This window comes from Ceratotherium simum, chromosome 26, assembly GCF_057802395.1.
Source record: "Ceratotherium simum simum isolate JZ-2026a chromosome 26, ASM5780239v1, whole genome shotgun sequence".
NCBI lineage: Eukaryota > Metazoa > Chordata > Mammalia > Perissodactyla > Rhinocerotidae > Ceratotherium > Ceratotherium simum.
In genome coordinates this window covers 380,281-402,990 of record NC_141925.1, presented here as the reverse complement: position 1 = coordinate 402,990, position 22,710 = coordinate 380,281, and the positions used below count along the sequence as shown (strand labels likewise).

Sequence of the window (22,710 nt, the reverse complement as noted above, 5' to 3'; positions counted from 1 at the left end):
CTGTGTGCCTTGGCCCTGTCTGAGTCCAGACTGCCTGAGGACCTGGGGAGGGGAGAGCCCTGGCCCACCTTCTCAGGGTCCTGGCCAGCCAGGGGGCAGCAGGCATGGTGAAGGTGGAGACAGGAGCTGGACATCACGGGGGCTCAGCTCCCGGTCAGCCTGGCTCTGCCCTCCAACCACCCAACTTTTGGACATCTGCTTCCTTCAGTGCGCCGGTAGTTGGTGGCCGTCCAGGGCCACCTGCAAAGGTCCTCCTGTCCAGGGCCGGCGGGCAGGGAGCCCCGAGGTCTCCAGTCCCTCTGGCCACCCCGTCTGCCCGGGCACAAGCTGCTCGCCCCGAGCCGGTGGGAGGCTGGCTGGGTGCGGGCCGACCTCGGGAGCCCTGGGCCAGTGGACACCGGTGTGGGCGGCAGAAAAGGGCTGCGACCTGGCGTGTGCCCTGATGCGGGGCCGGCTGTCCGCTCGCTGTGTGCACCGGGCCGGGCCTCCCGTGGCCGGGGTCCTTCAGGGAACCTCGCGGGGGCGTCCCCCGACGCCGCCTTCCGGGACGCCACCGCCCAGGGGGACGAGCCCAGTTTCCCGCCGCCGGTTCCGGCTCCCCTCGACAGGGTCCCGGCCGCGCGGCACGCCCAAGGCCCCAACCCCACATCAGTGCATCTGACCGCGCCCCCTAGCTCTGCCTCGCCTTACGCCCCAAGCCCGCCTGGGCGCTCTGGGCCCGCGGAGGCGGGGGCCTCCTCTTTCCAAGCTCCGCCCTTCCCTGCGCTCCGGCTCCGTCTGCCACTCTCGGCCCCGCCCACAGACCTGGCCCCGCCTCCGTGTTAGAGGCTCCGCCCACACGTTCTTAGCCCTGCTTGTGCACCGTGGCTCCCTCTAGCGGTCCCGGCCCCGCCCCACCCTCTCCGCCAGCTTTACGCTGCGGCTCCGCCCCACACTCAGTCCCGCCCCACGTCCCGGCCCCGCCCCACGCTCCTGGCCCCGCCCCACTCCCTGCCCCCGCCCCCGCACTTCCGGGCGGCGCCGGCGGGGGCGCTCCGGCCTGGGCTTCTGCGTCTGGGCTCCGGCTCTCCGCTCAGGGAAGCGATCGCGGCCGCCGCCGCCGCCGCCGCAGGACCGGCTGGAGTCGGGCCGGAGCCGCGTCCCCGCGGAGCAGGCCACGGAGAGCGGCAGCCGGCCTCGGCGGCGCCCCGCGGCCTGCCCCGCGCCCACCTCCGGGCCGCCGCGGGATGGGGGCGGCCCCGGGCCGCGCCCCCGCCGGGTCCCGCCCGCCGCACCGCCACTGAGCGCATGGGCCGCGCCGCGCCGCGCCGCTCCGGGAGCCGGGCCCGGGGCCCCGCCGCCGCGCGCGGGTGAGTGTGCGGGCCGGGCGCATTCCCGAGGGCGCGGGCCTGTGCGGCCGCATTGTAGGCCGCTTAGGCCGGGCGGGCGGGACCCGGAAGAGGGGCTTGGCGGGTGCGGGCCAGGAGGGCGAGGGGAGGCTATGTGGGCCGGGAGTGTGTGCGGGGAGGGTATGCGGGCTCCAAGGGTGTGAGGGGAGGGTGTGCGGGCTCCGAGGGTGTGAGGGGAGGCTGTGCGGACCGGGAGTGTGTGCGGGGAGGGCATGCGGGCTCCGAGGGTGTGAGGGGAGGCTGTGAGGGGAGGCTGTGAGGGGGCCCTGGAGTGTGTGAGGGGAGGGTGCAAGAGGAGGCATGCGGGAGGGCCCAGGCTGTGCGGGGAGGGGGGGTGGGGCGTGTGAGGTCCAAGGCTGTGGAGGCAGGCGTGTCAGAGGGGGGATGCTAGCAGGGGATGGAGAATGCGAGAACTGTTGACACTGTCGTGTGTGAACACGGAAGAAGCAGACTTTGGTTCAGGAAGTGCAGACTCTTGGTTTGGGGGAGAGGAAGGGTGTGAGGAAGACCCCGGTTTCCGAGAAGGGGTGGGTGGTGCTCCTGGAGGAACCTGGGGTGGGAAGCTGCTGCGTTTGATTGTGTGGTGCCAGGTGTGTTGTGGTTCTCCTGCCTGGGGTATGTTTTGTGGTGTGGGTGGGGTGCAGAGTAGCTGCTGGGCCCAGACATTCTGTGCAGGGATCTTGGAGAAAGACAGGGCAGTGGAGCGTCCCTTCCCTCTCCCCCCAGCAAAGAGTAGGAGTGAGTGAATCTGTGCCCTGGGCTGCGTCCAGCTGTGGGTGGCCTGTCCAGTGGCTGTCCTCTCTCAGATTGATGCCTTGCCTCCAGCACTCTCTCTCCGGTGTGGATCTTAGATTCTGCCTCCACTACATGTTTTGGAATTCAGTCCCCCATGGAACCAGAGCTGCACAGCCAGGGCAGTGAAACTTGTAGCTCGGCACAGAGGACAGTAGAGAATAATACACCAGATCTCTGGGGATTTTTCTCAGCCCATCTCTAAGATAATTTGTAAAGAGTTCTTATTGTGCATCTCGGCTTCTCCTCTTTGCTTGCATTTTATGTTCTTTGCTTCTTTAGGAAGAATCTCGGGCATACTTAGACCCACAGGCTCTGTTTTGGAGAACACACACAGTCTAAACCTGACCTCCCAAGATAGTCGGCAGTATCTGGGTTTCAGTTTTAAGAACTTCTATTCAGGGACAAGGATGGGAGAGCATGCAAAATACAGTGTTTCTGTTTGATTTTCAGCAGGTGTTGGTGTTTCTTGGATTTCTAGTTTCAGAAAAGCTAAGTGGACTTTTTTGGGTTACATTAGTCATTGAGAATTGAGGTGGTGGGGGAATGCATTGTGTATAAACGGTAGACCTGACCCTTCAAGAGTTTAATTAGCAGACAGTTGGGAAAATGTCATTCTTGCTCTGTTACTTCCACGCTCCATATAGATCAAAAGTTCAAAAGTTATATTTGACTAAAATAAATAAATACATACACATCTGTAGCATCGAGCTGGCTGCCCTGGTACCCAGGGGGTATGCCTCAGCAGTGACTAAATGAGATTTTAAATGCCGTATTGGAGTTGTAGATTCCTTCTATGGAATCCCTTTATTGATGGTGGTTACAGGCTGTTGGCCAAACTCAGTGCTTGTGGGCATTTGACTCTAACCTGAATTAACATAACTGCTTTCTGTGTGGTATGCACGTGTGCAGACACTAAATGCTGGTGTGCTCCTCTGTGGGAACCCAGAGGTTGCAGGACCTGGAGCACGTTTCAGTGTCATCAGTAATTTGGAGAGGTGTTCATGTGCTCCCAGGGACACCAAATGTCTCTGTCAGTTGACAGCCAAAAATAGATGTGAATTACAAGGAATGTTTCTTTTGGGAAATGAAACATAGTTTAAAATGATTAGAGGGACTTGTTCACACATGAATTAAAACGTTAGTTTTTTAAGACATCCACTGTTTTGTAATGAATGGCTAGGTCTTGAATTTGCTGCTTGTTCTATAGCACAATAATTTAGCGTCTGTAAAGAGTTAACATTTGGCATCTATGACAAGTGTTGTTTTCCTTTATGTCAATGAATTAAATATTGGTGCTCATTAGTTGCAAGACTTTGTGCTAGGTGCTGTGGGTTCTGCAGAAAATGTTTAAATCAGCCTGCTACAAATAATTTACATAGAAGACATAAGCACCTTAAGAGAAAGTGACAGTGACTCCTAATTAGCCTCCCATTTGCACACAGTGACTTGGTTCTTTCTCAAGGCTAGTGAACTACAAGGCATCTCCAAGGGTAAGGCTCAAGGGCCAGGTGCTGGCCCTCTTTCCTAAGATGGCGTCCCGGACAAGAGGACATTAGACGTCCCCAAGCTGGTGTGGAGCTGAGACACCAAAGGTGCTCATTCCAAGTTGATAGGGCTCAAAGAAAGCAACTTTGCAGTTGAAGTGGTCCAGGAGCAGCAGGGTGCCATAGCCCATGGGCCTTGACCTTAAGAAACAGGCCATTCCTGCCAAGGCTGAGATTACAGCCTACCCAGTAGTTTACATAGAAAGTCATTAGCTGCAGAAATGTCATTTGGGGCACATAATTGTGACCTATTCTCTGTCTCTGGATGCTTCTCGCTTCTAGCCATCTGCAGCTGCCGGCAGGTGAAGTGTGTGCAGCATGAGAAGGCAGGTGTGAGGGGGTGGGTTACACGTACACCAGTGTGAAGTAGCCCTGAGTGTGAAGTGGTGGCTGGGGAGAGCTACCCTTTGTGTTGGAACCAGGTTTTAGGGTTTTATTTTGCTCCCTCTGGCTTTTTCAGCGCTCCAGGTGGTTAGACTGGACATGCTTCTAGCCAGCCCACTTATCTCATGGCAGGCCGTGTTGCAGTCACCCCCATGGCCGGGTTGGGAAGTGTAGCCAGAGCTCGTGGGCTCTGTGAGCTCCTGTAGGATGCAGCAGGGAGGACTGAAGACCATGCAGAGTCCTGATCCAGGACAGTCCCCCCTCACACCCCAGGCAGGCTTATAGCAGCAACAGCAAACCTGTAGTTCCTTGACCTCCAAGAGGGTGGGTGGTTTGGTTTTCAGCTTATGAGTTAAATTGTGTGAGCTGTCTGCTTCCTTAGCTAAAAGGTATAATGGTATTTGGTGTCATTTTTCTGTACCTTCTCTGTTTCTCGGAGTACTCAATTGCCGTTTGTTATCAGAAGGACACTTTCTTTATAAGCAAGGTTTTAAAAGTGCAACTTTCTGATGGAAGCACTTGCAAGATGGTCACACTGGTGATGTAGCAGGCCCCTGTGTGTGTGCGTGTGGTGGTGTCCTTTGATCATTCAGTTGAAGATGCTGAGGGTGACCCACGATGGGCTGCTCTCTCAGCAGTGTTGAGAGTTAAGGGACAACTCGCCCATGTGTCTGCACATGTTGTGAGGCATCCTAAGTGTGAAGTGGTGGGGCAGGCAGAAAGTACAGTGGCTTTCGCCTGGACAGCGTGGGAGCAGACACGCCCGCCCACCTTCTGGTGTGCGACATGCCTTCCTGTCCGTATGTGAGTCTCGAAGAGACCCTGTGGGGCAGGAGGGCGGTCATCCTTATATCACGTGTGAGGGACCGGCTCTCACCCAGGCGTGTACGACTAGGAATAGAAGCTCCTTTCTCTCCTCCAGTCCTCCTGCCTTCGTGGAGCTGGCGGAGATGGACTGGTCACTCAGCTCTGTAGCTGAGACGGGAGGTCCCCAGGCTGCTGGTTTCTGATGTTCTCGCAGAATGACACTTGAAGGGAGAGGTGCTCTCCATGTTCTGGGCATTCATTTCTTAGCACCGAAGGCGTTCCTATGGTTGTAAAAGTTGTTAGAGATTGGTTTAGTATAGCACAAACCTTGTGACAAAAGATTGAAAATTTAAACTGCATTTCTGGTTTTGAGTTCGAGCGGGAGGGCGTCATTCCAGGTCTTGTCTTGAGAAAACCTCTTGGTCATGTTTCCATGGACCCACCTTTCCTAATCCTTGTCCTCTTAATGGTTTCAACAGGACAGATTGATTCACTTTGGAGCTGTAAGTACTGATGTATTAGGGTGCAGCGCTCATTGTTCATTGACGCACAGAGTCCCAAAATGAATATCCAAGAGCAGGGTTTCCCCTTGGACCTCGGAGCAAGTTTCACCGAAGATGCCCCCCGACCCCCAGTGCCTGGTGAGGAGGGTGAACTGGTGTCCACAGACCCTAGGCCCATCAGCCACAGCTTCTGCTCCGGGAAAGGTGCCGGGATTAAAGGGGAGACGTCAACAGCCACTCCGAGGCGCTCGGATCTGGACCTGGGGTACGAACCTGAGGGCAGTGCTTCCCCCACCCCCCCGTACTTGAAGTGGGCCGAGTCGCTGCACTCTTTACTAGACGATCAAGATGGGATAAACCTGTTTAGGACTTTCCTGAAGCAGGAGGACTGTGCTGACCTGCTGGACTTCTGGTTTGCCTGCAGCGGCTTCAGGAAACTGGAGCCCTGTGACTCGAATGAGGAAAAGAGGCTGAAGCTGGCCAAAGCTATTTACCGAAAGTACATCCTTGATAACAACGGCATCGTGTCCAGGCAAACCAAGCCAGCCACCAAGAGCTTCATAAAGGACTGCATCGTGAAGCAGCTGATCGATCCTGCCATGTTTGACCAGGCCCAGACGGAAATCCAGTCCACCATGGAGGAGAACACCTACCCCTCCTTTCTCAAGTCCGATATTTATTTGGAATACACGAGGACAGGCTCGGAGAGCCCAAAGCTCTGTAGTGACCAGAGCTCTGGGTCAGGGACAGGGAAGGGCATACCTGGATACCTGCCCACTTTGAACGAAGATGAGGAATGGAAATGTGACCAAGATATAGAGGAAGACGATGGCAGAGACCCTGCTCCCCCTGGCAGGCTCACACAGAAGCTGCTCCTGGAGACAGCCACCCCCCGCGCCTCCTCAAGTAGACGGTACAGCGAAGGCAGAGAATTCAGGTGAGTCAGACACGGGGCGTCCGTTTCTGTGCTCACCTCTGAGACCTGGAGAACTAGCAAGGGAAAGGTGTTGGTAAGGAGTGGTCTTGTCTTTCAGCCCCAAAGTGGGCGTACACCTGCTGCCGTGGGTGAGTTGTGGATTTCGTTCTTATTCATGATACCTTCATATTTGTCATTAGATGTTTTTAATATTTGTATGTTAAGAAGACTTTCGTCAAGAACAGACTGAAATATATGGCTTAGGAGCAGTAGAATTCTTAGAATAATGACATTTAAACTTTATGGTTTAGTAGTACAGTTTGTATCCTCATGCATAGAAGGTGGATTTACCTGGTAGACATAATCCTTGTGGCTTAATAAAGGGAGGAGTGGACTTTTAAATGCATCAGTACTTAGAGAATTCTGGGTCATTGATTTTTGTAACGACCTTCTAAGACTCTTCCTGGAGGTTGGGAAGTGGTGGTGGGGAGGCTGCTGTATGGCAGGTTGTCTGAGCACTTTGGGAACTTCCTATGGCTGTGGTTGCAGTTCTAGTTTGGACCTTTTTTCCCTGCCAGCAAAATGAGTTAGTGCTGTTGTGTAGTCAGTTCCCAGCAACCTGGACATTCTGAAGTTGTGATTACTGTGGAGGCATGAAGTGGTGCTATCAAGAAGTCCTTACAGCTTTGGAAACCCGGTTCTTCCTTCTTGGTGATCCCTCCTGTGGTTCCTGGGGGTTTATTTGCCACGGGTTGGAGCCCTTTGCTGATGTTAGCAGGGCACTTCTGTTTCTCACTCCTTTCCCATACTGGTCCTGGAGATGCCTGCCTGTGAACCTTTGAAAGCCTGGAATTCTTGTGGCTCTGCTGATCTAATCGAGTCTGAAAATACATCCCCAGGTGCTGGGGCTCTCCCGTGGACTTACTAAAAGCCTGGATCATTTCTTGAAGCTTACTGTGGCAGAGAAATTGACTATTTGCTGATAAACCCAGGATAAAACATTTCTAAGGCTTAAATATCCTTTAAGCCAAGTGATGTGATTCGAGAGACACTGTTTGAGGTCATTTTTGTGTGCCTTTAACTCATCGTCTTTAGCTAACTGCTATTGATCTTGCAAGGTTTTTTAGGACAGAGTATGCCATAAAGTTATCCTGGTAAGTAAGGCTGGTAACTGACACAGTTTTTAAAACCTAACATAAAAGTTTTTGTATTTGATTAGAACAGTTTTAAGATGGGATTAAATTTGACACCTGGGCTGCAGGGGGAAGAAATTGAGTTCAATTCTGATTTCTAATTTTAAAAATTCCTGAGTGCCACCCCTCCCCCAACCAGCCCAGTCTGCACACTTTTCAGTTCTCAGTTGTAGGCAGCAACTTTGCCTTTTCCTTCTTTGGTTTGCTCTATTTGTAATAAGTGACCTTTGCTATCAAATTAATAGAATATGTCGGCTTTGCGTGTCTAATAGCGTTCAGCTGTGAGGACCGTAGCACATTTTGGTTTTAACTGTTGTGGCTGCTGATGGCAGAGGGAGCCTGGAGTTCAGGAGTCCTGTCTGCAATCAAACACTCTCCCACTCAAGGTTGCCCATGGTAGTTTTGTGGGTGGAGGATCTAGGATGTCGGGGTCATCGTTTCTTTCTTTTTTTTTTTTTAATTTTTTATTTATTTATTTTCCCCCAAAGTCCTGGTAGATAGTTGTATGTCATAGCTGCACATCCTTCTAGTTGCTGTATGTGGGACGCGGCCTCAGCATGGCCGGAGAAGGGGTGCATCGGTGCGCGCCCGGGATCCCAACCCGGGCCGCCAGCAGCGGAGTGCACACACTTAACCGCTAAGCCACGGGGCCGGCCCAAGGGGTCATCGTTTCTTAGCACTGGCAGGGTTTGGAGTCCATCACATTCTCCTTGTCCTGCAAGCGTGTGCAGTTAGGATGTGCTAGGTTGGAAGTCACAGAAAATCCAGGTCACCTGGCTTCAAGGGTAAAAGGCTTGACTCAGAGCCAGCCCTGATGGCCTAGTGGTTAAAGATCTGCTCATTCCACCTCAGTGGCCCAGGTTCGCTTCCTGGTTGTGGAACCTCACCACTTGTCTGTCAGTAGTCATGCTGTGGCGGTGGGTCACATAGAAGAACTAGAAGGACTTACAACTAGGATATACAACCATGAACTGGGGCTTTTGGGAGAAGGGAAAAAAAAGGGTTGACTCAAGTAAGTAAAACGTCCAGAGGCAGGGCCAGCTTCAGATGTGGTTTGATCCAGATTCCAGCCATTTTTCTTTTAAAGACTTTAGGTTTTTTTATGTGTGTGTAAGGGAGATCAGCTCTGAGCTAACATCCATGCCAATCCTCCTCTTTTTGCTGAGGAAGACCGGCCCTGAGCTAACATCTATTGCCAATCCTCCTCCTTTTTTCCCTTTTTCTCCCCAAAGCCCCAGTGGATAGTTGTATGTCGTAGTTGCACATCCTTCTAGTTGCTGTATGTGGGACACCGCCTCAGCATGGCCAGATGAGCGGTGCATTGGTGCGCGCCTGGGCTCTGAACCCAGGCCGCCAGTAGTGGAGCACGCACAGTTAACGGCTAAGCCACGGGGCAGGCCCCTAAAGACTTTAGTTTTTTAGAGCAGTTTTAGGTTACCAGCAAAATTGAGAGGAAAGTACAGAGGTTTCCCATGCACCCCTGTCCCACACATGACAGCATCTCCTGTTATCAACCACTGGGCAGCACGTGTGTTACAACTGGTGAACCTGTGTGGACACATCACAGTCAGTCAGAGTCCGTAGTTTACATCAGAGTTCACTCTTGGTGTTGGACATTCTGTGAGTTTGGACAAATTTATACTGACATGTATCCATTATTATAGTATCATACAGAGTAGTTTCACTGCTCTAGAATTCCTCTGTGCTCTGCCTGTTCGTCCTTTCCTCCCCCCTAACCCCTGGCAACTGCTGATTTTTTTTACTGTCTCCATAGTTTTGCCTTTTCCAGAACGTCATATTGATAGAATCATACAGTATGTAGCCTTTTCAGATTGGCTTCTCTCACTTAATGAGACACATTTAAGGTTCCTTCATGGCTCGATAGCTCGTTTCTTTTTAGCACTGAGTACTGTTCCACCATGTGGACGGGCCACAGTTTATTTATCCATCACCAACTGAAGGACATCTTGGTTGCTTCCAGGTTTGGGCAATTATGAATATAAGCTGCAGTAAATATCCACGTGCAGGTTTTTGTGTGGTCGTGAGTTTTCACCTCCTTTGGGTAAATACCAAGGAGTGTGGTTGCTGGATTGTATGGTGAGAGCATGTTTAGTTTTGTAAGAAACCACACCTTTTCTTGATGCTTCTTTGCCTCTGCCTTCCCGTGGCCAGCTTTGCTCTCAGGTGGCTCCCTGTGTTGGAGGTGGCTGCCACACCAGCCTTGGGCTCTGGGCTCCCTTGTTTTTTAAACAAACACCTCCCACAGCATTGAAGGAACGTACTGCAGTTCCTTCTGAGTGACTGGGGACACTGTGTGCTGCTGTGTCCTGCCATCCCAGCGTAATTGTGTGCAAGGGCCCGAGACTGTGCTGCTGAGCTCACACCTCACCCCGGGAGGAAAGTGGGGTGCCTCACTCGGATAGCATGTCCACTCCCCAGTGAGGAAGAATGGTCCTTCAGAGGAAGATTGGGGTTAACGGGAAAGGGAAAAGGAAGGTGGGTGCTGAACAGGCAGCTAGTGAGTGCCCGCTATAGAGAGGAGGAGTCAGAGCGTAAACCTTGTTGGGGATACATGTCCTGTGGACAGCAGGTGCCTCTCTTAGCGTTAGTTCTGCGTGGAGGAGTGTCAGGAGGGCTGTGTCTAGGACAGGACGACCCCAGGGACTCCGGCACCAAGAGTGTCCTGGTTGCATGGGCTCCACAGTGTGGGCTGCTCCGCTTGTGCTCACTGGTGTTGTTCAGTCTCCTTGTCCCAGGCATGGGTGCTCCCTGTTCCCTGGTGGGGGGCCTGAGTGTCAGCCCTCTTTGGCTTTGTGTGTGCGCACGTGGCTGTTTTTCACGTAGCTGACTTGAGAAAAGTTAAATGGGTCTTCTACTTAGGTCTCTGTCAAAACTGAGAAAACAGCAATGCCCTGACGTTTTTCTACATTTATCCTAATCACTTGGGGTCATTTTGAGCTCTTGGGCCGAGGGAATTCCTTGCTGCTCTTCATTCTCTGTGTCTCTGTGTGGAAGACTTGCCCAGTTTTCAGTGCCTGTTGTCAGTGGAGTTTTGGATGTAACTTTGGTTGGTTCATGCCCACCACTTAAATTGGTGGGAATTGGCAAAGGGTCCTCTGGTGATGCAGGTGCTTGGCTGTTCATTTACTTACTGATTTGGCATTAGGGCCCAGGGGCCATGAGACATTAGCTGGCAGGCTCAGGTTTTACTCCCCTAAAAGCTTGGTCTGGCCTGCCAGGTGCCAGGTGTGTTCAGGGTCTGGCCATGGGAGGGCCAGTGTTGCGTTCTCCTGGGGGCCTGGTTGGTCAGGCCTGACGCCAGGCCATCTCCCTCAGCCCTTCAACCACCCGCACTTAGTGATTGCCCCTGGTTTTGATGTTTTCCATTTCTATTTACTACTTTTACCTTCCTCGTTGGCTGAGAAGTTCCCCGAGGACAGGATCTCAAGGGATATTTTTTTGAGTCTTCCTGATGGGCCAGCCCAGTTAAGTGTTCCTGGTCAGGGCTGGTCATCATGGCCAGAGAGTGGACCACTGATGCCGTGCACAGCAGGAGCAACTCGGCGACTTGTGGGTCCTTTAAGGGGTGGACGACCAGCCCTTGCTCTCCAGGGTCTCCTCAGGGTTTGACTGAGGAACTTTCTGACTTGTTTGTTGATTTAGTGACTGTATTTCTGGTAATGGCTTAAAAGGTTAAGAGAAGAAATGTAAAAAGAGCAAGCTCCCAAAATGTGTACAATTGCATATGGAAAGCAGAAAAATGAGATTGATTTTGGGTTTCTGATTGGAGTTCGAGTGGCATGGAGTGGGGTGGGGTTAAGGCAGTGGCTCTGGTGAAGGGCTGCAGGCGGGCTCCATGTCAACAGGGTGGAGTGTGTGTCCACTGTGTTTGAGAGGGGGTGGCCACAGGCCGTGGGGTCTCAGGACACATTTGTTAATAGTGAGCCTGTTTGATTTGACCTCTAGCAAATTCTCTGGACTGTCAAATTTTTAGGCCATTTGTGATGGGAGGTAGCTCATTTTTAAAGTCTGACTCTCCCTACAACCTTCCCCCCTTTTTCCTACTGCTGTGCTTATAGCTGCTCTAAGTGAGGGGCACGAAGCTTGGGAGAGAGCCTGGTCCTGCTGCCATTCCCTTGTCATCTTCCAGATGTGTGACTTGTCCAACTGGATGGATTCTTTTAACTGAACAGATGATGACTGTTCAGTAGATGACTGGAGATGTTTTCAGACGAAGATTGGTGTGTAGCCGTGGAGCTCTCAAGACAAGCATTGACGAATCTTCTCACCTTCCTGGCTGGATGGGGAGGATATCAAGCTTGGTGGCTTAAATTAGCGACCCTTGGCTTGATGACGTTGCCACTAGGCGGTGTCTTGTGGGGTCAGCCTTGTCCTGGCTGTATGGTCGTGGGAAAGTTGGTACACCTCTCTGGCCTTATCTATAAAATGGGGAGGCTGGAGTAAGGACCTCCAAATAGGCTGTCAGGGACATTCCGTGAGATACACCTGGGGGTGCGTAGACCAGCCAGTGCCTGTACACAGCAGGTACGTGGTAAGTTTCAGCTCTTGCTGTGATTCTTCTTCATTATCATCATCTGAATGTAATGGTCTGCTTGATGTTGGTGAAATTCGCATCTGGGTGGCAAATGGTTTCAAAGATAGGGTAGTAAATGACACGTTCTGACTGTAATAATCACATTTCCTTAAAGTGAGGCATATTAATTCCCCACCCCACACCTGTTCCTCTTGTAATCTTTCTTCTGGTGGCACCACGATTGACCAGGTCAACCCAAACCACCTGACCCTGCTTTGCTCACCCCCACATCCAGTGCAGCAGCAAGTCCGGGGTCCCCTTCCAAACGTGTGTTGAATCCCTCTGCTGCTCACTGTCTGCACTCTGGCTCCCACTGCCTCCTCCTGGACCACTGCAGAACCTTCGGGTTGGATCTCGGCCTCCGTCTCTTCTCCCCACAGCGCCAAAGGGATCTTTTCTAAATGCAAGTCTGATCACGCCGTCCCCTCCTCCAGCACTGCTGGGACTTCCCCTGCACCTGGAGTCAGCCCCAGGCTCCTAGGACCCAGACATGCCCGTGGTGGACTCCGTCACAGCAGCACCAGCATGCTGTGTACATTTTATATGCTTGTCAGTGGGGTAGGACTGGCCATGAAAAATTTTTAAACTAGTTGTAGGAGGGTCTAAAAATATTTTTTCTCTGCTTTAGTGATGTAAAACTCATGGTCTTTAACAGGTTTCAACAAAGTCCAGGAGAGTCTGTAGTTAGGCGTCAGACTGAGGAGTTCTGGAGGAGAGGGCCCCTTTGCCGGGCTGTGTCAGTGGGTTTATGAAAGGGAAGCGCCTATAGACAGCAGACGAGCAGACATTGACCGAGCCCTTTGACGGACCGCGCTGCCCAGTCTCTGACGTGCAGCAGCTGTTCAGGAGAGCGTGGCGTGCCGGGCATGTGTGCGTTCCGTTGTGCGGTCTTGGACTGGAGCTATGCACATGGGTCAGCTGCCAGGTGACCAGCCCCTTCTCAGGTTTGTGCGCCTGTCAGTGTCACAGAGATTGGAATTTGATTCGCACTTGCTGGCTCTGTTGATCTTTTCTAGAATCTTGACCTCATTGACACCAGTTTACCCTGTAGTTATTAGAAATATGGGATTTGCCTGAGTAGTGGAGGTTCAGTAGGGAAAGGAAGGCTGTCTAATAATTCTTTCTTCAATCTGTGAGCGACGTGAGGCTGTGTACCTATGCGTGTGGAAGGAAATCAGTATTGCTTTATTTTCCCCTGTGTCACGTCAGTACAAGTGCACAGTTTTGTGAGCCCCTCGGGGTCTTCTCAGAGCCTGTTAATACCAAAAAGTGTTTGATCTGAGGAAACAACTCAGTAAATCTTTTCAGTCCCTTCCAAGGACCCAGGCTGGCCAGCCGATTTTGTTAAAATGCACGCAGCCTCCACACTGCTTCAGCGTCTTCACAGAGCCTGTAAAGAGGCTATGTGGATGGCCTCGTGCGTGTGAAGGGGTTCAGCCTTGCCCCTCCTCATCCTCTCCCACAGTGGACCCCCACCACTGGGTGGGTTACAGTCTTGGCCCACGAGCCTTCTATGTGAGCCGTGAGACTTCTTGTAGCAGCTGGACTCAGCTCTTTTGTTTGGAGCAAACTCCGCCAGTTTTTTTTCTTTTTTGCTGAGGAAGATTGGCCCTGAGCCAACATCTGTCGCCAATCTTCCTCTTTTTGCTTGAGGAAGATTGTCCCTGAGCTAACATCTGTGCTGGTCTTCCTCTATTTGTATGTGGGTCGCTGCCACCACGTGGCTGACAAGTAGTGTAGGTCCATGCCTGGGATCTGAACCCAAGAACCCGGGCCACCAAAGTGGAGTGTGCTGAACTTAATCACTACGCCATGGGGCTAGCCCCAAACTCCTTCAGTTTTGGTGGACAGAGGTGAGCCCTGCACAGTGTGGCGGGGTGGCTGGGTGGGCACCGCCCTCAGCCCCCCAGCAGCAGGGGCCTCCTCTGCCCATTCCTGGGCCCTGTGCTCATCCAGTTTTGTGCCCTTTGCATTATTTAAATGCTGGTTTTTTGGTATTGACCCTCTCTGGATCTTTACTAACTCATCTTCAGTCTGTAGGGCCATATCTTCTCTTGAATAAAGATTTAAAAATAATCATAAAGAATGTTGCTTGTAATATCTAATGGCTAGAATAACTTGAATGTCCAATAGCAGGTTTGGTTGCATAGGGATTTTTTTCTGTATGTTGGAGAATGTAGGCTTTTTATTTTCTTCTGTTTGTTTTTCTAGTTTTTCCAAATTCCTATAAAACATATTTCTTTTGTAATTAGAAAGTATATTATAAAAATATATACAAATAAACAATATATATAAATATACAATACAATAAAATATATATGAAGATATATCACAAGAAGGTCTATGATATGCAACTTTTCGAAAGCATATTTTTTCTTTAAAAAGGATACGTGTAAATGTTTCCTTTTAATATGATCTTAGGTCTTCTTAATGTTTGCACTACTATTCCAGTATTTTAAATTAATTTTAATTTTTATTTAAAAAATAGAGGCAAGGAAAAATTCAATAATGCTAAAAGGCTGGTAACTCAACTTTAGCAGTCCCACGTTCCCTCTGCCCTTTCCGGGATGGTCTTGTCCAACTATTTCTTACCCTAGTGTATTAGTCTGCTCACACTGCCACAATAAAACACCACTGACTTGCGGCTTGAACAACAGGTGTTTCTTTCTCACAGTTCTGGAGGCTGGTAGTCCCAGGTGAAGGTGCCGGCAAGGGAGGGTCATTCCGAGGCTGCTTCTCGTCGCCTTTCCTTGGGGTGCACACGGAGAGAGAGGGCAGCTCCCTGTGGGGTCAGGGCCCCACTCTTTGACCTCATTTAACCTTCATGACCCCCTTAGAGGGCCCATCTCCAAATATAGCCACACCAGGGGGCAGGACTTCAACATGTGGATTTTGGGGGGACACAGACTTTCAGTCCATCGCACCCACTTTTCTGAGAAACGTGCTCATACAGCTGTCTTGGGTCGTCTGTTCTTAGACAGTCCTATTGATGTTCTCCCTTCGCTACCACCTGTCCTAATTATTAACACATCCTAGGTTTGGTTTAAATCCGGAGTTGGTGTTTTCATTGCTGAGCCAAGTTGGGCCAAGCATTTTCTTTCTTGTACTATTTTTTTGTGTATGTTTTTGGTTATAATTGCTGCATTTTTTCATTTGATTAGATATTTGACTTTCTGACATAGATCTTCCCTTAGGCTGCATCAGCTTAAAAAGTGCTTGTGAATATACTTCTCCACCTTGTCAAACTTGTCAGATAAACTATTTTTTTCCCCAAGACGCATGTCTCCTAGAACTTTCCTATTCCCACTCCACTTGAAATGGTTGCTCTTCTGGCTGCTGTGCGACTGCTGTGTGGTGCTGATGCTGAACATACTTGAAGGCGAGATTGGTTGGGTTTAGGATTCTAGATTGGCGGCATTTCCCTCAGAAAGTGAAAGGATTAGCACCACCGTCTTCTGTTTCGGGAGTTGTAGTGGAGAGGCCAGACGCCATTCTGTTTACATTCCGTGAACGTGACTTTCCTCTCTCAGCGTTTCTGGGTGTCTTTCACAGCAGTGCTCTTTCATAGGGCTGTGTCTTGCTCTGGGGCTTTTTCTTTTCATTGTGCTGAAGAAACTAGTCCTTCAATTCTGGGAATTTGTTGAATGTTACTTTGATAATTTCCTATTTTCCATTTTCACTGTTTTCTCATTTTAGAGCTCCTATTATTAAGATGTTGGACCATCTGGAATGAGCCTTTAAATTTTAAATCCCTTTTTCTTCTATTATACATTTCTTTTTATTGCGTTTTCAGATCTTTCTATTAAATTTTTCCTGCCCTTGTTTTCTGAATATACACTCTAAAAAGAAAATGTCATCCTTTTTTGTTCCTGGATCAACATTTAAAAATCTTTCTGGAGATGTTAGTTATAATTTCTTAATTATTATTTTGCCCTGCTTTCTGCATAGTACAGTGTTTGTCCTCTGAGTTCCTTTCTTATGGGTTTGTTCTGGTTTCTGTCTTCCTTTCTTGCAGTTTTACCCAAATGATGATCCTTGGCTGTTCCCTCTTGTTGACAAGGGAGGCCCTGGAGACGCTGGCTGAAAGCCATGGGGGGCGGCCTTTGCGACTGGTGAACTTGGAGTGTTCTGGCTGCCAGCTGCCTTTTTTGTGTGGGGATCCCCAAATGACAGTATCTGTAGGTCTTTTCTCTGGGGTGATTTGCTTCCCCTGAGAGGGATGCTTCAATCTCGTTGTGGGGCTGGCTGTTGGACTCTGGAGCTGAAGAGGTGAAGGAGTTTGGGGTTTCCCAGGTGAGAGTACGAACTTTTACGTGGTTTTCAGTCCTAATCCCCATATCTGTCTTCTCCTGCAGCTGATTTCCCTAAATCCAGAGTCTTTCATATTCGTTTTACAGAGATGATTTCTCCTGTGTCCTAGAGGGCTGTGTGAGGGAGAGTTGTGACTGCTGGGTGTGGGGAGGACAGGGCCCTGAGGGTCTGCCTGTCCCTGAAGTGTTCCTCACACAGTTCCTGTTTCTTACGTAGTGCCCCTACCTGCCCTCAGGAGGGAGGCAGGGCTGGTCATTGTCTAGAAGTCTGCATGTGTGTGTGAGAAAGCCTGCTCTGTGTTTCTATGATTGTAGAGCTAGGGCTAGTTTGCAAAACTTATCTTCTTTTAAATACAAAAGTAAGAGAAGAAGTCTGTGAAGGAAAAGGAGATGTGGAGCCTGTCTATTTAGGGGAAGTCTGATGTGACTACCATAAAATATATAATTTGGAGGTGGTAGTATTGTGAAAGGGTTCTTTTTTTTTTTTTTTTGGTGAGGAGGATTGGCCCTGAGCTAACATCTGTTGCCAATCTTCCTCTTTTTGCTGAGGAAGGTTGTCGCTGAGCTAACATCCGTGGCAGTCTTCCTCTATTTTATATGTGGGACACCGCCCACAGCATGGCTTGATGAGTGGTGTGTAGGGCCATGCCTGGGATCTGAACCCAGGAACCCTGGGCCACCGAAGTGGAGCATGCGAACTTAACCACTATGTCACTGGGCCAGCCCCATTCTTCCTTTTTTAATGAAAATTCACTTTGGAGTGCCTTTAGTAGCCCTGAGATCACTAGTGAGTAAAAATTACATGCATACATGTAACTTCTCAGGAGCCCGTGGATTCTGTAGGTCAGGCTTGCCTGATAGCACGCAGCTGCAGGGTTGGAGTCTTGGGGTAGATGTGAGTGCTGTTTCTCCCTCCTGTGTGAGTCTCGGTTTTCTTATTGGATCTTCTTTAGGACCGTTTGTTCATCTCGGAGAGGACATTTGATCCCTGTCCTGATAACACACTATTATATGATCACAGGGTTTTGGAGTTTTGGAGAACAAAAGGAGACTAAAGGACAGTGGTGTGGCACACATGTGTCCAAGAAGAGCGTGTCTAAGCAGAGAGGAAATGTTTTCTCCACTGTGTGTCCCCAGTACAGCTGCCCCTTTATTTAATTTTTTTTTTTTTTTTTTTTTTTTTTGGTGAGGAAGATCAGCCCTGAGCTAACATCTGCCAATCCTCCTCTTTTTGCTGAGGAAGCCTCGCCCTGGGCTCACATCCATGCCCATCTTCCTCCACTTTATATGGGACACTGCCATAGTATGGCTTGCGAAGCGGTGCATCGGTGCGCGCCCGGGATCCGAACCGGCGAACCCCGGGCCACCGCAGAGGAGTGCATGCACTTAACTGCTTGCGCCACGGCGCCGGCCCCCAGCTGCCCCTTTAAAAGGAACATTGACAGAAGTGCAGATTCATTCGTTCATTGAGTGCCCTCAGTGTGCCAGATGCTCTTCTAGGAGCCGGAGATCCACCAGTGAACAAAGCAGATGAAAACCCCTCCCCTCCGGGAGCTTACGTTTCAACAGGGAGAGATACAGGGTGAAAAGTGAGTGAAATACAGAGTGTTTCAGATGGTGACAAGTACTGTGGTGAAGTATGAGGTGGAGAAGGACAGTAAGGGGCAGAGGGGGCCTTGCGGTTTTAACAAGAGTTGTCAGAGAGGGTCTCATTCAGGAGGGTGACTTTGGAGCAAAACCTGAAGAAGGTGAGAGAGCAAACTGTGTTCTGGAGGCAGATGATTCTGGGCAGAGGGAAAGGCTAGAAGGGCAGCGTGGCTGGGGCAGAGGGGCGAAGAGAGGCTAAGAGGAGAGGCGCTCAGAGAGGTGATTTCACGTTTCTGAGCCTGCCTTATAAAAGCCACTGCAGCTTCCGCCTGGGTCTCTGTCTCAGGTCATGAGTGTGTAGATGGTGAGCTGTGAGCCTTGTGGAGATCCTCGCTGAGTGAATGTGGACAGAGGAAAGGAGGGTCGAGCGACCCTCCACTGCTGAGAGTTTGAGGCGGGAAGAAGCAACAAGGGGGCTGAGAAGACCCGGCCAGTGAGGCACGGGGAAAGCAGTGTAGTGTGGCCTCTGGGAAGCCAACTAGAGAAAGTGTGTCAAGAATGATGGAATGATTAGCTGTCAAACGCTGCCAATAGGTGGGGACTGACCGTCATTCAGTTTTGCAACGTGGAGGCTACTGGTGACCCGAGTTGTAGTGGAAGATGGTAAAATCATATTGAAATGACTTTCACATTTAGCTTTAAACAACTTAAAGCCCTTTGAGAAGGGGCTATGTCTTGTCTTATTTGTATCCTTTTGCTTAAGATAGTGTCTTGCAGGTCTGCTCTTGGTGAGTGTGTATGTGTTGACTTGAAGTGACTCCAGCTGTTAGAAAATACTTGCCAGACTTGCAGAATTGGTTGGCTTTGGCTCTTGAGCCGTGACGCTCACGGCATCTTCTTGGGGTTCCATCTTTTATTAAGGAGGCTGTGGCTTGCACTGTGACTTATAGTCATAGCCAGGAGCCACTTCTGTGTTGATTTTACCTTTTTGGGCCTCTCACTTTTGATAAAGAAGTAGATAGTTTTTTAAAAAATCAGATAAAGTGTGAGATTCTATCTGATTCCTTTTTTTTTTTTTGCTGAGGAAGATTCACCCTGAGCTAACATGTGCTGCCAATCTTTCTCTTTTTTTTTTGTATGTGAGCCGCCAGAGCATGGCCACTGACAGATGAGTGGTGTAGGTCTGCACCTGGGAACCAAACCTGGGCCGCTGAAGCGGAACGTGCTGGGCTTAACCACTAGGTCACGGGGCTGGCCCTGTCTGGTTCCTTTTGTTAAGTGTACAGAACCACGCTATGGCTTATATATTTCAGTCGTGCCACTACTAATGAATGTTGAGGCTGAATTTATTGGCTAAAATCTCTCATTATGAATGTGGATTTGTCTGTATCTTGTTTTATTTCTGTCAGGTTTTGCTGTATGTGTTTTGAGTCCATAGTTTTATATGCATACAGATTTAGAGTTGTTATATATTCCTGTGGATTGACTTTTTTATTATTACGAAATCTCTCTCTTTGTATCTAATAATGCTTCTTGCTTTAAAATCTACTTTGTCTGGGCTGGCCCCGTGGCTTAGCGGTTAAGTGCGCACGCTCCGACGCTGGCAGCCCGGGTTCGGATCGCTGGCGCCCACCAATGCACCACTTCTCTGGCCATGCTGAGGCCGCGTCCCACATACAGCAACTAGAAGGATGTACAGCTATGCCATACAACTATCTACTGGGGCTCTGGGGGAAAAAATAAATTAATTAATTAAATTAAAATCTACTTTGTCTGATGTTGGTATAGCTACCCCAACTTCCTTTTATTAGTATTTGCATGGTTTATGTATTCCCCAATCTTTTGTTTGCAACTTTTTTTTTTTTGCTGAGGAGGATTTGCCCTGAGCTAACATCTGTTGCCAGTCTTCCTCTATTTTTTATATGGGTTGCTGCCACAGCATGGCTGACAAGTGGTGTAGGTCCACACCCGGGATCCGAACCCGCAAACCTGAGCTGCCAACGCTGAGCACACCAAACTTAATTACTATGCCATGGGGCCGGCCCCGTATTTTCAACTCTTTTATATTCTTATATTTAACTTATTTCTCTTATAAGCTGGATATGGTTAGTTTTTTAAAAATCCATATTATCTAATTTTTTAAAAAATATTTATTTATTTATTTATTTTGTGTGTGTGTGCGCACGCGCGCGCGCGAGCAAGATCAGCCCTGAGCTAACATCCATGCCAATCCTCCTCTTTTTGTTGAGGGAAGACTGGCCCTGAGCTAACATCCATGCCGATCTTCCTCCACTCTATATGGGACGCCGCCACAGCATGGCCGGAGAAGCGGCGCGTCAGTGCGCGCCCGGGATCCGAACCCGGGCCGCCAGCAGCGGAGCGCACGCACTTAACCGCTACACTACGGGGCTGGCCCCTATATTATCTACTTTTAATTGGCACATTTAGTTGATTTATATTTGACGTAATTACCAATATATTTGAATTTAAAGCTGTCTCCTAGTATTTATGTTCTATTTGTTCCACCTCTCTCTCCTTTCTTGCTTTCTTTTGGGTTAACTGAATGTTTTTTATTATTCAAATTTCCCCTCTGTCAGCTTGTTACACATCTATGTACTGCTTTTTAAGTGGTTGCTCTAGAGATTACAGCATGCATCCTTGACCCATTCAGGTATAATGAGGGTTGGTTCTTTCATCACTTACCAGAAAATGCAAAGACTTACGGTTAAATTAACACTAATTACCTATTACCTACCCCACAGTGCTCTTTTTGCAGTTGTTGTTTATTTTATTTGTATATGTATTTTAAATTCCACAAGACATAATCATTATTTTTATGTAGTCACTAATCATTTAGATTTACTCAAATATTTACTCTTTCCATTTCTTTTTATTCCTTCCTGCTTCTCTAAGCTCCCATTTGGGATCATTTTTCTTCTACAGGTGGAACTCTAGTATTTCTTTTGGTGTCAATTTGCTGGTGATGCATTCTCAGTTTTCTGGGAATGTCTCTATTTCCCTGTAACTGTTGAGGAATGCTCCTGATGGCTGTAGAGCTCTGGGGTGGCCGCTTCCTTTCAGCCGCCATCCCATTGTCCTGTGGCCCTGTTGTTCTGTGGAGAAGTCAAGTGTCAGTCTTACTGCTGCACATTCGAAGGTAATTTGTCATTTTTTGGTGCCACTGTTAAGATTTTCCTCTGTCTTTGGTAAAATACTGAAGTTTTACTGTGGTGGGTGTTTATCTTTCTTGGGGTTGGAAGTGCTTCTGAATCTGTGGCTTGATGACTGTCATGATTTGGGAAAGTTCTCAGTCATCAGCTCTTCAGGTGTTGCTCCTGTTCTCTTCTCTCTCTCCTTCTGGGAGTCCAGTCGCTTGTACGTTAGACCTCCCTGTTCTGTAAGCCTCTTCAGTCCTTTCTGTCCTTTTTTCCTCACTGTGTGTAGTATGGATATTTTCCAGACCTATCTCCTGGTTCACTCATTTCTCTTCAGTTGTATGTGCTCTACTATTAGCCTGTCTGTTGAGTTCTTAACTTCATGTGTTCGTTTGATTCTTTTTTTTAAATTTCTAATTCTCTGCTCAAACTCTCCAGCTTGTCTTATAACTTATTGAACCCATTAATCACATATATTTTAATGTCCTAAAATTTCAAAATGGGGATATTTCGCGATTCTGTTCCCATTGTCTGTTTTTCTCTTGTTTTTCAGTCATTTGGTCTTGTCTCCTGGTATGCTGGGCAGTTTTTTATTGAATACCAGACATTGTATATGAAAAATTTTGAGATCGTTTGAAGTTCCTGATCACATTTTCCTCCAGTGAGGTTTTACTTTTGCTTCTGACTGGCCTTTAGTGTGGGGACACATCACCGTGCTCCAAGCAGGAGCCAGTCTGACGGGACACTGGGCGTTAGTCTTTAGGAAGGCTGGTTGGGCTCAGATGCGTCCCTTCTCGGAGTATGTAGCCCATTGGGGTCTTCACCAGGGCTCACCTCTTTGCCTGCTCAGAGCACCCACTTAAGAATCCTGCAAGTTCTCATATTCTCAGCCTCTGAGTCACTGCTTGAGAAGCTCAAGGAGTAAAGTGGGCCCAGAGGTTAGGCTTGCCTCTGTTTTCCCTTTTTCTCTCATATTTTGGCCCCTTAAGACCTCATTGCCTTGGTAGCTCTCTGCTGCCTTTAAATAGATCAAAACGTTTTTTTCTAGTTGTCCTTGCAGGTGGTTTGGTGTGCAAGCAGAAGTCAAGGTCACTGTATTTTACGTGTCAGCTGTTTGTTTAGAGCTAGATTTCAAGGGGCCCTTGTGTTCGATGGCTCTGTCGTGTGTTTTTTTTTTTTTATAATTTTATTTATTTATTTTTCCCCCAAAGCCCCAGTAGATAGTTGTATGTTACAGTTGCACATCATTCTAGTTGCTGTATGTGGGACACGGCCTCAGCATGGCCAGAGAAGCGGTGCGTCGGTGCGTGCCCGGGATCCAAACCCGGGCCACCAGCAGCGGAGCACGCGCACTTAACCGCTAAGCCACCGGGCCGGCCCCTGTCTTGTGGTTTTAAAATAGGAGTCAAGAAAGTCTGTGAAGAGAGGAGTGGTTGCCAATAGGTGTCCCTGGTTCTCTGGATGTGCTTTAGATGGTCCGTGTTACTTGTCCTGAGAGCTGTGCTCTTCGGTGGTGTTCCTTCCACTGCCGGCG

General features: G+C 49.4%; 1 protein-coding gene across 2 annotated transcripts in view; it reads left to right on the top strand.

Moving 5' to 3' along the window:
- The first annotated feature begins 1,187 nt into the window (after positions 1–1,187).
- Positions 1,188–22,710, top strand: part of AXIN1 (axin 1) — a 56,440-nt gene continuing 34,917 nt past the window's right edge. Inside the window, exons 1-2 of one of the 2 annotated variants that reach the window (XM_087449261.1) lie at positions 1,188–1,349; positions 5,398–6,358. In XM_087449261.1, coding sequence (XP_087305387.1) covers positions 5,481–6,358 — 878 coding nt within the window. In that variant the 5' untranslated portion in view covers positions 1,188–1,349; positions 5,398–5,480. The remainder of the gene's footprint in view (positions 1,350–5,397; positions 6,359–22,710) is intronic. The other variant, XM_087449262.1, reaches the window with a different exon arrangement.